This window comes from Astatotilapia calliptera, chromosome 11 (genome assembly GCF_964374335.1).
Source record: "Astatotilapia calliptera chromosome 11, fAstCal68.1, whole genome shotgun sequence".
Lineage (NCBI taxonomy): Eukaryota > Metazoa > Chordata > Actinopteri > Cichliformes > Cichlidae > Astatotilapia > Astatotilapia calliptera.
Window position 1 is genome coordinate 34,223,297 of NC_137432.1, and position 15,643 is coordinate 34,238,939.

General features: G+C 41.8%; 1 protein-coding gene across 1 annotated transcript in view; it reads right to left on the reverse strand.

The window, feature by feature from the left end:
• Positions 1 to 15,643, reverse strand: part of LOC113031613 (ubiquitin-conjugating enzyme E2 E2) — a 36,325-nt gene that overhangs the window by 4,858 nt on the left and 15,824 nt on the right. Inside the window, exon 4 of the mRNA XM_026183846.2 lies at positions 1,342 to 1,474. Coding sequence (XP_026039631.1) covers positions 1,342 to 1,474 — 133 coding nt within the window. The remainder of the gene's footprint in view (positions 1 to 1,341; positions 1,475 to 15,643) is intronic.

Sequence of the window (15,643 nt, forward strand, 5' to 3'; positions counted from 1 at the left end):
AGGCTCCTGCAACCACAGACTGCATAACACGCCCTCTCAGCTAACAGCCTCCAAACACAGAGCTGTCTATGTCTGCCGTCTCGCTCAGATTCGAGCTTGACATCTGTATGGTCCGGACACTTGACACCTCTGCTTCTCCAATCATGAACATCTGGCCCTCCTGACCCTGACCCTCCAGAGGAAACATCTAATGAGCGCTGGCACCCCCCCCCCCCCCCCAACCTATCCCCTCCTTTGGGGCCAGCGCTGAAAATCACACACAAGGCAGGACGTTATAAATAACCAACCCCTCCCACCCCCACCGCCTCTGCGGACACAGTGCTCCTCTTTCCTGGCTCAGAAACACAAACACATCCACCTGGTGAACTTGTTAGGTTGACTTTTTTTATTTTCTTGTAAAGCCTCAGATGTGAAAGTGTTTCTGCAGTGAGGAGTGTACGGTGGCTAAAGGACGAAGACGTGTGTGTGTGTGTGTGTGTGTGTGGGGGGGGGGGGGGGGGGGGGGGGGCTGGCTGTAGATCACAGTGTGTTGGAGGGGTTGGCGGTATTGAAGGGGGCGGAAACACTCGAGCTCCCTCTGGCTACAGAAAGCTGGGTTTGTTTGAGTCTGCTGTCAAACACAGAGTTGGTGGTTACATGGCACAAAGAGCGAGGAAGAGGGAGAGAAGAGGGTGAGGGAGCACGGGGAGGGGTGCACGTAACTAACATGGAGAGTGTGTGTGGGGGTGGGGGGGAATGAAGGCCAAGTGAAAGTATAATCGGGAGCACTACAGACTAAAGGAGATCGTCCCCAACAGTCTGCATGTTCAGTAAATGCCGTCAACTTGACATCACTAAAAGTACTCTGCAGACAACGCCACATATTACAAGAATGGGAGTCCTTTATACAGTGAAAACAGGACAGGTCAAATATTCAACTCAACTGCAGCACTTATTCCTCAAACAACATGTTTGATGTTGAACACCAAAGGAAGTCAAATAGAGCAGAAGTTAAGCTCTTACTGGAGAATCAACCAGCGAAAACAAAACAAAGGAAACTTACTTTTCAGATTTGAAAATGGGACGTGGGTGTCTACATTTGGGAATTGCAGGTTCAGATGTTGGTCTTTACCTTACTGCTGTGAAAATATCACACGAATGCGCTTTTATTATGAAAGGAAATATGTGGTCATGCTTTGTGCACTGCTGCAGGCTAATCATTGGTTTCCAGATTAAGAAATGAGCCAGATATATCCTCCACACCCCCACAGTCCGTCCAGAGTCTGTGCAGTGTGTAGTTAATATTTGGCCCGCTGCTAAAAAATCCAAACGACTAAACAATTGCGTCTTCTGACTGCTGACCTTGGGGGGTTTGAAAGGGTAGTCTGGTGTGAAGGCGATGTCCAGGAAGAAGACCCCTCCCTCGTACACTGAGCCCGGTGGCCCCAGGATGGTCGACCTCCACTCGTAGATGTTGTCTCCTTTGGGGCCGGCGCTGGAAAATTGAAACAAAAGATTGGTTAATATGTTAATCAGCACGGAGCATTGAAATCGACATCCTGGTGTTCATACTGCCAGCGGGCTGATAGAGATTTGGGGCGGCAGCTGAGGCGGTGAAATGCCTGCTTCTGACAAGTTAATGATGGAGATTTGGGGAATGCTGAAGCCATGGAGGGTTGAGGGTTTTTTAGTTCAAGGCTATTTTTGAAGGATTTACACCATATTTCAAAATTTTGATCAGAAGATTGGATTTCTTGCCACTGGGGGGGTCGAGGAAGTGAAGCATTTCTGAAAAACTGACACACACTAATGATACTGCATGAGCATGAGACCTCAATAAATGAAAGACACACAAAAAGCTAACAGAAGAAGACCAGCAACGCACGTGTACATGGAAATAATTCATCTGCAAAAAGGCTTTAATGCTCCAAAAAACAAAACAAAACAAACAAAAAAACAAAACAGTAATGGCCAGTGTTAGAGAGAGTGCTCTTTGGTTTTGTCCTGTGGTTTCTTCTCACTGGTTGATGTGGTAACAGAGATAAGCTCAATAATCAGCTCACAGATTCATTTTGGTGACACTTTTTTGGAAAATGTGCCAACTGGGCTCTAAAAATAAGACAGATAAAGTAATAACTAAGAAACAGTTGCATAAAGACTCTGCAGCTCTCCCTGAATGGATAAAAATACTTCAGGAAACGTGTGAAATGGAAGAATTGATATTCTCTCAGACTACACAACTACACACATCTGGGGAAAGCTGGGAAAAACACTGGATATCGTATCCGACTGAAATGAAATGCAATGATTTTTTTCTGCAGGTTTAGTTTTATTGTTTAGTTTTATTTTGTTTTTTAGGAAGAACTAATGGAGCAGATCTCTGGATATGAGTGTTACGCACACGGGCCCAGAATATGATTGTTTAGTTCTCCTAAAAGGAAAACTAAACCACCGCTATAATCATCAATAAAACATGAAGCTTGGGCAGGGAGCGCGTGTGTGTGAGCATGAAAGGAGGTGCACCCACACTTAAATACATTAATAAATCATAATATATACACTCTGACAATAAAAAAAAAAGAGCAGGTTATCGCCTCTCTTCATTTTGTTTCTCTTCCTGTGGACAGACTTGTACTCCACATCTTGAACAGCAGTTTGTGATGGTAGTCCTCGTTCTGCTCTGTAGCCTTGTGGTCACTTCAGCCAGCTCTCCACCTGCTGTAAGCTCTGGTTAGAGCGGACCACCAGCTCACAGCAAATCTCCATAACAGAACAAGTAGTGCCGTCACCACAAGTAGCCCAAGACGGTGGAGCTGGAAATGAGCCCACCCGTAGGGAAACATGAAGAGAGAGAAGGGCCGGGGCTGACTGGTTAGCAGACTGAATTTTGAAAATGAGAGTGTGGAGATTTTCTTGATAGTGGGGCCACCCACTCGAGTAAAGCTCATGGGTCATAAAACATATTCTCATAAATAAATGAATATTAGCAGAGTTCGTTTTCTACCATTCATTCAATTTAAACTTTGAGCAAGTGAAAACTGCCTCACTGAGGTACACAGAACAAAAATATTTGTGTTTGATTCTGCATCTGTAAATCTTATATTTAGGTGTATATTCTAATATATAAAGCATTTAATTCCACTACAATCTGGTGTACTTTGTGTCCAGATTTTTTACACATTCCAGCACTTTTTCTGTCACGTTTTCTTTTCCGTTGTTGAATGTGTGCCCTTCACTTTTAGTCCCGACACCATACGCATTTCATTTTACCACTGACGGCCATGATTGTGGGATTTATTTGTTCTATTTTTTGTTGAAAAATGACAAGAAAAAAAAGAAAAAAAAAAAAAAGACAAATATGACCTTAAAGACTTTTACATGAGATATTTAAAAAGCCCAACTGGTGCAAAATGATTAAATATTCATGCTGTTTTTGTCTTCATTAGAGGAGTATTTATGTCGCGCAGAGATTGAAGGTCACATCTGTTGTATAGGCGCCGTAATTAATACCATTTCCATATTAAGGGCTTCCTTCCCCCCAACCACCATTGTCTACAATAAGACCCTGATCTGGCACAGAGCCATTTAGAGACCAGGACAATGTCCAGATCACAAAGCCCGGGACAATGAACAATCCCTCCTATTTCATGTAATTACCAGGGATGGTGTTTAATGCCAAACCTTAGCGTCTGGCAGATGTGCTAACAAATGTGTGCATATGAAGCGCAGGCACACAGGGCTGTGAGAGCACTTTTATTTAAACCAAGAGCTTGAGAGATATTTCCTGGAAGAGACTCTGCAACAGCCTCCAACGTTAAACTGTTAAAAGCAGCATCTGGCTCCAAGCATGCCCCTGACAATAGATCACTCTCCGTAAATAGAAATCAGACTTGAGACATTTCCTTCTTCCTTCCAGTGTCAACACACACAAATTTCCACTAATCTACTTTTACACTGCCCGTCTCTTAAGCCTTCTTTAATTAGCTCATTATGACTACTTATTCTCTGGGGAATTACAGCAGAATACACTTGATATAATAATAAAACAATCTGACTTTGAAAAGAATCGTGGTTTTAGTCATTTGTATCTGTAAACTTTAAAGTGTGATATCTAAAACAGTGCACGGTGACTGCTGGATGAGTGATTGTCGCATAAAGGACACAGGTGGTGTTAAACAGCACACGGGTGGTAAGAGGGTCCATTTAAACCGTGGAGTGTTACAACACTGGTTTAGTTTGTTTTGGCAGGCACAAACAGTGCTGTCTAAATATGCTGAAAAGACACCAAATAACCCCAAAATTTCAGGCTTCGTTTCGCCTCCAAACAAACGTTCGGACTGAGCACAACAGCTAAAGCCACTGTAGGCAGTGAGCACAAAGAAGAAGGATTTACAGGCACACAGAGACAGATGTTGACATCTGATAGCCAGCAGTTTGGGCCTGTCATAACAATATACAGTGAGGAAAAACACACATTATGAACTGCTCCTCTCATCCAACTATCCCTTCTAAAGAGAAGTTAAATCAGAGCAGAGAACTAGTGGACTAGAGCTTTCAGGACAGCAGATCTGTTTAGTGTAACATGTCAATCATAAGAGTAAGAAATGTCAAACATGGGCAACACTAGAACAAGCGGGTCAATTGAATCCACTGGCATTTTGAAGGAAAAAGTTAAAATCCTACACTGAAACCTGATGAGCACCTCTCAAAATCAATGTAGGAAAGAACAGCTGTGATTGGCTGGTTTGGTACCATCATTTCCTCCTGTGCATTTCCAGTTCCTGCTACTTAAATGCTGTCATTTTGATATGCATGTTATATGATGACCAAATGCTAGCTTGATTTTTTTAACAGATAAATATAAAGAGGGAGGAGTTGTGGTCGGGGATAGCATGTTGAGCCAGAGCAGATAAGTGAAAAAAACAGCAGTGCAGCCTGTACAGAACAGGGAGAATCACAGCTGACTGAGCAGAGTGTCCAGACTGTGAGAATCTAATTCGATTGAGTCATGAGTGAAATCCACCGGCGAGCAGCTGAATTGGACGGGTTTCAGGCCTGAGGAGCAGAAGGCTATGGTTCTCTGGGTTGGGGGAAGAAAGGCTGCCCCAAGCGAGGGAGTTCAAGTATCCTGGGAAGTCCTGCAGTAATGTAGGCGTTGCACCAGACTGTTGTTGTGAAGAGAGAGCTGAGCCAAAAGGCTTTACCATCCCTATTCCAACCCTCCCGTGGTCATGAGATCTAAAAGAGCAAGTTTGCGAAAACAAGCAGCTGAAATGAGTTTCCAGTGTAGGGTAGAGATAGGGAGAACAGCTGAACTGCTACTGCTGGTCTGGCCATCAAGTTAGGATGCACGCTCATCTAGAGGGGGGAACTCAGAAGTTCTGCTGGGAGAAGGATGTCTGAAATACTCCACGTAGCCTGAGACTACGTGGAAGGCTAACATACTACGATGGACTGGAGGTTGGATCTTTTTTGAAAACACGGAAAACTATTTGAAAGGGTTATTCACAAGTGGATTTGAAAATGTATTTGATCTGTAATCAAATGATTTGATTAACTTAAAAACAAAAAAGAATGATAAAATTTAGTTAAAAAATGAAAAATTCTTTGCGTGGCTGCTGATGTTGGAGCAACAAAAACAACTGCAATCTTTATACATCACACACCACTTAGTTTGTCCGCTGAATGTGAACACAAGCTGAGCCACCCTGGAAAAGACTTGGTCCAAATTGGTCCGGACATGTTGTCATAACTGGCACCGCAGTCGTTATGTCAGCGCCTGCCTTTATGTGAACTCATTTTGTGCCTCATTCGCTGTTAACAGCAGGTTTTTACCTCATCCTTTAGTCTGAACAACTGTTCAAAACAACCTTCAGATGTTGTCAAATGATGCTTTATAACATCTAGCTTATTCCAAGCATACACCCACCTTTATCTGTGAGTGGGTATGGCTTTCAAACGCAGGCCTTTTAGTGTAAATCTGACTGATAAATAAATGATTTAGTTCTTTTCAAATGTGGACGAGTGAGCTGAGCCACTCACTGGCTCAACATTACTCTGCATTTCCTGCTGGGAAAGAACCACAAAGACAGCTTATTTTTCTTGCTTGAGGATATCTTCCTTCTGTGACTCTTTAGCTTACATTTCTGTGCTACATACACACAGACACACTCACATATCAAGGTAACACTTTTATCACATCTATTCAAAAGCTTCTGTGTCACCGCGGTGAATAAAAGAGGTGACTATTTCATTCTCTGGCATCCCCAATAGAAGGAGATGCTCACTTCTTTTGAGGGTGATGAGATTGTAGTGGCGATAATAACTCAGACATGAAGGAAAGATAGTGATGATAGGGCACGGCAGAGGTGCGCGCTCAGCAGCGAGATTGCTGTAGGGGAGCTGACAACCGCACAAGGGCTGTGGATAAAGGCTAAGTCAATAGCTGAATGTGCATGCCACCACTGGCTGTTGCTTGGAGACCTCCTCCCCCCACCGGCTCCGGCGCTCCCATGGTGCTTTGTTGCAGCTGGTTGAAGGCCAGCTCATTCAGGATCTGACAGTCTCTCTCTCAGAGGCTATTAGTTTTGGGAGATTTGAGCGCTGCAGCCGTCATAAAGTTCGAGTTGGTTCAGTTCATCTGCAGATGCACGATTTTAAGTGTTTGTAAGAGATTTCCTTCACCAGGCTGTTGTGGTGATCAGTTAAAATGCCTGATTAGTCGACTAATCGCATAAATAATCGGTGACTAGTCGACTATCAAAATAATCGTTTGTGGCAGCCCTATACCTAACTCCTAATGACCACAGAGAGGGTGCGACACACTGAGGAAGGCTCGCCCTCTGCCCACTACATCAGACTGTGGCAGCAACACCACAATATGACTATGTAGTAATTTTAATAGTCCATTTTAAATTAATAGTCAAAAAATGTGTTTGCATAATAATAAGCTCTGCAATTAATCTAGCCTTTAGTCAAACCCCGCAACAAAGAGGGTCTCGCTGCTGCCAGCTTTGAGCAAAATTTACAGGAAAAAATTTAAATAAAGTAAGCTAGCAGTTTATGTACAACCAGGCAGCCTTTATTCAGACTTCTTCTATAGCTTTGTCACTGTGAAAACTAACCCACAGTGCATGCGGGTTTGTTCAAAACGATCACTTTTTCTTCAAATTCTATTGTGATAGCGATTACAGCAGCAAGAGCTGTCACTGTCGCCTCCAAAGCAACTCCATTTTCTTTCACTCCATCCAATCACGAAGCTTCCGCTTTGCTTCTCGCTGTGTGCATATCAGAGAGGCTCCAGCTTCACCATAATTTACCGCAGTGTCATCTTCACTGCTGCTGGGAAAAACCGAAGCTGCCTGGGCTCAGTCTTTTCAATACGCACACATGCTTGTAGATGTGTTTTATGGTCTCCATGCATCCTTGCTTTCTATGTATAAAAGAATTAAAGAAAAGAAAAAACATTTTGATAGCTCAAAGAATTCTTTTGTTTCAAAAAATATATATTAAAAAAAATAAGATCTGTTTGATTGAATTATGTGTTACCAGTCTAAAAACCTGGGACTCCATAATAATTTGATCACAAACAAATTTCAGTGCAATCGTTGTAGTCGGGTGTTTTTTTTCCCCTCCTTGCATTCATCCATGCATGTTCCTCTTATCCTAATGGAGAGGGGTGGGGGCTGGAGCCTATCCCAGCTGCCACTGGGTGAGAGGTGGGGTATACCGTGGACAGGTTTGCAGCATGTCGCAGGACTAACAAAGAGACAGACAACCATTGGCATTCACAATCACACATGCGGGCAATTTAGAATTACCAGTTAACATAACTCCACTAACTGCATGTCTTTGGACTGTGGGAGGAAGCCAGAGCGCCCAGAGAGAGCCCACACATGCACAGGGAGAGCATGTGAACTCCACAACGAAAGGCCCCGGACAGATGGTGGTTCAAACCCAGGAGCTTCTTGCTGTGAGGCTTTTGTTTTAAAGTAAATGTAATTAAAATCTTTTTTGAAAAAACATAATATTTTACATATTTACTTAAGATTTTGGATTCTGTGTGATCATGCTTGGCTGGTGCCTTGGCAAAAAAAATAAAAATAAATAAATAATCAAGTGAAATTGTGAAACTGAAAAAAAGCTAACCCGCAATAATCTTACAACCAACCCTGAAATGGGGAGTGACAGTCATAAATATTCTCCGTCCCTTCTGTCTTTCTCTGCCTCTGTGGGAAAACAATCCTCTCTTCAGGCAGACAGAAGCAGCTCTGCACACTTACATGACGTTCACCACCTTAACAGTGCTGTTTAAAGGCTTTGTTACAGGCTGAAATAACAATAATCTGTGGTCAATAACACGCTACATCTGCAGTGCACTGTCAGCCAAACGCCTCGATGTAGTATTTGGGTCATTTGTTTGAGGGGTCTGGGATGCATTAGTGTGCGGGTGTCTGTGAGAAACTTGCCACTGCCTTGTCCTCAGAGATTATGATCACGGAGGAACCCACTTTGACAGCTGTGCTGCTTCCTACACAGCAGAGCCCCAATATGACGTTTCAACACAGATTCATCCCGCTTCTGCTTTTTGGTTCATTCTTTCTCCGGACATTTATTTTAGGGATGAATGAGGGACTTTCCTGGTGACTAATTTAGTAGTTGATTAAAACAGAACAGAAAAAACAGCACCAAAATCTAATGGATGTGGTTAAATATACATACATGAGTGTTGTGTTATTAAAAACATTTTATTTTACATCAAATTTCTGTCTTCCAGTGACGTGAATTGAAAATGAGGTGTTATATAGGCCGCTTCCACTTTTGGGACACAGCTCTCTTGTTTTGCTTTGGTTACAAAACAAACACACCTCTTTCCTTTACAGGAAACCTAAACTCACTTACTGCTTAGTTCAGCTCCAGACAAAATGAGTAAAACAGAGCCCTTATTCAGTGAGATTCATATACCAAAAAGGTTTCTGTCTTTGTCCTAATTACTCAGGGCCTTTCACCTCTTTTGGTGACATATGACGGATACCACTACCCCACAGTTATTCTGAGGCATCTTTTCTGTGAATTCACCATCTGGCCAAGGCCCATGTCCTCTGACATGGACCTCATGATCAAAAACACAGCCTACCCTGGCCCTAACCCCTTAATAAACAACCCTCTTCACACCATCATTTTTGCTTCTCTTTGCTCCATTTTTAGATATTTGTTTGTTGAAATAAGAAATTTATTTAACCTTCACATAAATCTCCTGTAAAAGGCATACAGGATGATTTGTTGAGCATGGCTAATATTAGCAGCAGAAGGCTGTGTAGTTGACACGATTCAGTCATGTTTTTATGCTGGCAGTGTCTGTGAGAAGGAGCGAGTAATCAAATCTCACACTGACCTCAACAATGAGCACAATACCAAAGCCGTTTTCACACACACACACAAACCTCTGGTCATTTTCTCAGGTCAGGATATTTTCCACAGTTGTCTGTTTTCAGATGTAGCACAGCAGGAAATAGTCTGCTTCAACACTCAATGAGGTTTCCATGGACCTTGTAAGAAAACTCAGTGTTCTCACATTCGCCTCAGCTGGGTGATCTGTAGAAGAGCTTACGACTTCTGCGTGTATGAAACCTGCAACGAATTCATGACAGCGTTGCCTGTGAGGATGTTCAACTTAATGACCCCTCACACCGGCCTTCAGTATTTTGCCTCAACGAAAATCCTCAAGTGAACTGAAAGCTGGGAGAAAATAAAAATGGACAGTTTCCTTTTCCTCTGCAAACCGTCTTGAGGTTTCAGTTTCTTTGTGGCGTATAAAGAGTACACTGTACAACAGGCCTGCCTCGTCATTTTTACCTTTCACTCTCAGTTCCTAAAAACTATCCAAGCTGCGCCACATAATCACAGCCAGCCGTAACATTTCCATATATATTAAATGACCTTTCTTTCCCATGGTACGGCTCGGCCTGCGCAACCAGAGAGTCCTTCACACATTTAATCACCCACACTACCACACCTCATAGACGGAGCAATCTACAGATAGGTGCCAATGGCAAAAGATAACCTTTATCTTAAAGCATGAGAGCAGGACTAATCTTTGCAACATCGCTGACCTATCTCATGGTTATTGTCACCTAGAGCCAACAGGGATCAGGTTAAGTTGATGAAAGACTGTTGGTCATGAGACATGCTTCTGAATTTCTAAGCAGATGTAAAATTATCTGCTCTGATCATGTTTACAGGAAAAAGCTTCTCTTAGACTCTTAAAGAGGGAATTGATAAACATCAGATACCACTTGAGGATGCTCTGGAACAAACTGAAATGTCAGACCAGAATAAACTTAAGTTTTTCTACATCAAAGAAAACACTGCAAGCAACCACTATTAAAGAATGCACGAGTGAAAAGCGCAGCTGCAGGGAAACAGCAAGAACATCCGCCATGTGTGCCAAAAGGACTGCATGGTGGTGATGGAGTCTTTCTGAAACAGACTTTAAGACAAACAATACACAAATTCCCTCTTCACCATCACTGAAACACATCCAACAAATACAGCGCTAAGGCTTCAAAGACGGCTTCTTTACTGGTCTCACCATGTTAAAGCCAGACTGTCCAGTGCATAGGCTGCAGTCAACAGAACATAATCAAATAAATCTGCATGTGAACAGCCATCAGATTAAAGGGGAACTATTATGCTTTAATTTGATCCTGTCATATATACTGTTCATGCTAAACATCCATCATCTGCCACTTATCTGGGTTGTGGGGGTAGCAGTTTAAGCTGAGACTCCTCCTGCAGCTCTTCTGGAGAACAACGAGGCGTTCCCAAGCCGCTGAGACACAGGGCCAGATTTACAAATGGTATGCGCCGGTGCAAACGCCTCTTCTGTTAAAAACCCACCATTGGTATTCTTGTGGCACAAAATTTAACAACAACAACAGAAAGCTTATTTTCTGCCTGCTGTGGTGATGACAGTTGCCACTAGGAGTCTATATTATGTGGAATGAGAAGGGTAGATGTTATCTAAGCAAGTGCATAACTGCTGCAGGTGAGTGGCTCAAAGCTTTAACTATTCTTTTTACCGAGTCCTCACCTGCATGTTTAGGGCCAAGCCCCACACGAATACTGGTATTTTGATAAAACAGAGTGCAGCTGAAGTAAACTGAGCGTCAGAAGGAGGAGAATCCCAACACAAGATGCATCCAAGAAGGCGTCTGGCAATGGAAAGCCATCTTACTTTGTAGTGTCCACGTTTGTTTCTATACACTAACACTACTCTTAATGTAAACATTATTTACTACAAATTTTAAAGGACAGTGGTGACGGGAGCTGTTTAAATTTACACACAAAAACACACACAGAACAAAACTTCAAAGCTCACTACAAAATAAACCATGTGACAATCTGGGATGATTTTTGACTGAATTATGCAAAACTACAACAATAAAAATATGGAGCTGGAAATAGATATAATAATAGAACCCCTTTAACCAACTATGTGAAAAGTTGAGCAATCTGTGAAATTTCTGGGCCTCAGTGCTGGTCTTCAGCTTTTTTCCTCATGAAAGGATGTTTCAACATATTTCGAGAATTTTTTCCCAGCATTTGCAGCTGATTTTTATATTAAAAACACATGGATGAATTTAGCTCCCCAGTCACTAATATCTTCAACAACTCTGGAAATGTTTTTCTGAAAATATGACTGTTTATATACAGAACATATAGACGTACAGCTGTGAGCTGCAGGAATTTTATTAAAGGTTTCTATGGATTTTATTTCCCTCTAACCACTGTATAAACTGGTCTCTACAGGAAGCCGATGACTTCAAGCTAACCACAGCTGGCACTCTCACCGAAACGAGAAACTACACCGCCACCTTTAAAGCGTAAAAAGGGTGAGGGAGTGTGACACTGAAAAGATGCTGTTGGATCCAATATTGCTTGCACATAATCTAAAAGGTCACCGACAGAAACATGCAAACATAATCAAACGTGATGCTGTGTGTGAGCAAAACAAAGAGCAAAAACAGAGAGCTCCAGAAGCAGACTGTCACACACAGAGCTGTTTACAGCGGCAGGTAAATAGCTGTCTGAGCCACAAACTGCACCAAGGGGCTGATAAATAAAACGGGGAGGTAAACTCGTAATTGAATGTGAATCAGTATGTTTTGGAGCTTGTGAATACCGCTAAGCACAAATAAAGCTATTATCTGTATTATTCGCCATTCCAGTTCATTCCCCACAGGCACTTTTTCCCCCCCTAACAGCACCGCCATTCAGTTAAGATCTTCTTTTCTATCAGCGGCTGTGGCGGTTATCAGAAGAGGAACTATAATGAAGCAATCTTCTTTCCCCCCAACCGTGAAAGAGCCCCAAGACCAATTACTGTGCAGCTCGACAGCCGGGGTGACACCTCCTTCCTCTGTTCTCTCGTCTTTATTGTCTCAAATGACATGGTTTGTTTTTTTTAAATCGAGCCTTTTTTTGTTAGTCTGTACAATGAATACTGCAATTACTGACCGGAAGGTTTATACAGCAACAAGGGAAATGGTTGAGTAGGTGGATGCATGCGTTTCCAAGTCGAAGGGAATAATACAGTTTGATTCCCACAGGGAGACGACTGTGTGTGCGCTCGGTTCAATCAATACACACTGTTGTGAGTGTTGAACTGAGGAAGTATACTTTATGAGAGAGGCCTTTTACTTAAAAAGTCTGTCATGTTCATGCAGCTGTATTTCAATTACTGTGAAGAAAAAGGCTATTTAGAATATATCACAAACAGCACTCGCATAGAAATCAAACCTTTAACTTATTGTTTTATTTCGTGTTTTCAAGAGCAAATTTTTTTTTTTTTAATTATTTTTTCCTAAAAGTACAGCTCTGATTGCTAGCAGAGAAACCTCACCCACTGGAAAAACATTTGTGAGCGGCAGCCAATCATAAGCAAGGCTGCTTAAGGGAAATGAGCCAGATCTGGACTAGAAAGCCCGTTTGCTCTACACATGTGCAGCTAGAGCTTCTTCCTGTCTTTTCCTTTACAGTAAAAGCCTTGGGGATATATACTTTGGAAGTAATAGAATAAACACTTAGTGATGATAGGAATTGGTAAAAAAAAACAAAACAACAAAAAAACAAAAAAGGCAATTTACAGCAGATTGCAGGACTTGCATAGAATCTTATCTTTGGTTTTACTAGTCATAAAAACAGATTTATTTTGTTCTTAATAAATGTGCATTTTTCTTCCCATGTTCACAAAGCTGTAAATAAACAGAGGATCTGATCTCTTCACAATGCTTCTGAGGTACGACACAGAATTCAGTGTGGTAAGCATTTTCCCTCTCCATGTTCCTGCTGCTTGCTGCCAGCATCTGGTGCAGTGCAAATGTTTGCCTCAAGCTAAAAATGTATAAAGCAGAGCATATATCATTAGCATAACGCACACATGCTTTGCATAAACGACAGCATAGAGCCATACGAGTCATAAAAATACCACTTAGTCGACAAAGAACATGCTGTGTACCTAAAGTGAAGGGTGACTGATCTATTAAGGAGAAACTTCGGTTCCCTAAAATGAGGCCCGACAAACCAAATGTGCACAATTTGGCAAAAATAAATAAAATTCAAAGAACATGCCGAGATCTAAATCATAACTGGTGTGTACAGAAGCTTTTTATAATTGCTTTATGAGCATGGAACTCTATCATGGGGTAATTATAAACGTTTGCTCTGCTTGAATAAAATAAGCTAGAATTTGTGCTGACATGCAAACTGGTTGCCTGGGCAGGGACTTGCAGGAACACTGCTTCAGGAAAGAAAACTGCCTAAAAAACAGATTTGCCTCCGAGACAAAACTGCACCCTCTTGCAATTTATGAACTAAATTAGTCAAGTGTGCAATGTTAATACTCTTCATTTTACAGCCATCCACTAAAGTCTGTTCAGCTGTAATTGGAGCCGTCTCTTCAGCCTCTCTGCACCCTCCACAAAGCTACTCTGGGCAGCCATTTAGTCTCCTGGCTGAGGGAGTGGACTTATTACCAAAAAGGTCAGTGATCAGAACAAGCTGAGCTGCCACATCTGCTACACAGCCCGATATTTCTCTGGTCTATTCCCCGGACACCGTGTTAGCCCCAAGGTTTGCAGGTAGAGAAACTTATCAAGATTTTTTATTTATTTATTTTTTTTTTTAAGCTGCACGTTTTTATTCCCTGGTTATTATTCATTTCTTTTCATCACTTACAACAGAACGTTAAGAGTGTTAACATTTCATCCCAGAGACCACAAATATGTCATTAAGACACTTTAAAGCTTCTTGGCAGGAGCTGTGATTTGTGACTTCAGGGGGAAATCTATTACTTTTTAAGATCCCAGTCAGAAGGGTAATGGGATCTAAGAGCAACTGTTTACTTGTGAGTTACAGTATTTGTTCGCTTGCCAAAAGATTCCTTCTGTTTGCTTACTTGCCAGCCTCAGATTACCATTCAGTCATTCTCAATGACCTAAACTGCTTGTGTGAAAGCGGCGCTGTAATGGCAACAATCCACCACAAAATGTCCACACTCCATGCTTCATGCTCGACTTCCCCGCAAACCCATTAATAACACTGCGGACAAATGTTTGCCAGAAAACTACCTCACAAATGAGGACATTGAGAATTCAATGACACACATGAATCAAGGCGGACCATGTTCACTGTCAAACAAGTGCCGTATTGGAAAACATTAAGGATGAATTAAACTGTGGCTTGTGTCAGAGGGAGAGCATATGTTAGCTGCAATCTATAGGAAACAACTTATTACCTTTGCACATTAAACTTTTTGTGAGGAGAAAAAAAAACAGGACAGATTTGTTTGGCTGGAAAAACTATTCGTTTCAGGAGCTTTTATGTAGGGACATGAAAACGGATGCACACTTAAGATATCTTTCATTTTTCTGATAGTCTTTGAGAGCACTTGGTTCATTTGTGCATATGAGCAACAGATTATACAGTCTGGACCACATGATGTTCAGTTTGTGTCAACATGATGTACATGTAGGTGCATACACACTCCCTTAAATAAATAATCAAACCGCACAGATTATGAGGCAAGTGGTTCTCATCCCTGCAGGTTAAGGTTCTCATCCTGTAGACAGCCTACAACTGAACTGCCATGCAGGCATCACCAGCTGTACTCCAAGACCACTGACCCGGAGTCTGCCCGAGCTGGTACGAGATGAAAAACGCTTGTGCTCGATGGTTAACGGTCAATGAACTTTTCCACTAGGAAACTGATAACAGAAGATTATTCTCTCAGACAGAAAACAATAAAAAGATGAAACATCTACCAAGACTGCCACTAACCAGTGTTTTGGAGGTGTAATTACAGAGCTGACATATGAAAGGAGATTGCTCCAACATTTCAGAAAGCGATTTATTTAGACATTCAGTTAAGTGAAAGAAAAGTTTGTTTTTTAACTGCCAATGTTTTATTAAAAACATAAATTGTGACTACTGTCAGTGACTGTTATTGGAAAAGAAACCGAATAAAAAACAAAGCAGAAGTGGAGAATCTACAGCTGTGTTCGCACAGAAAACACGATGACCAGAGGACATAAAGTCGATAACATTTGGTGACATATAAAAATAAACTTTTTCAGTTTGCTGTGCATTAAATAGCCTTTTATTC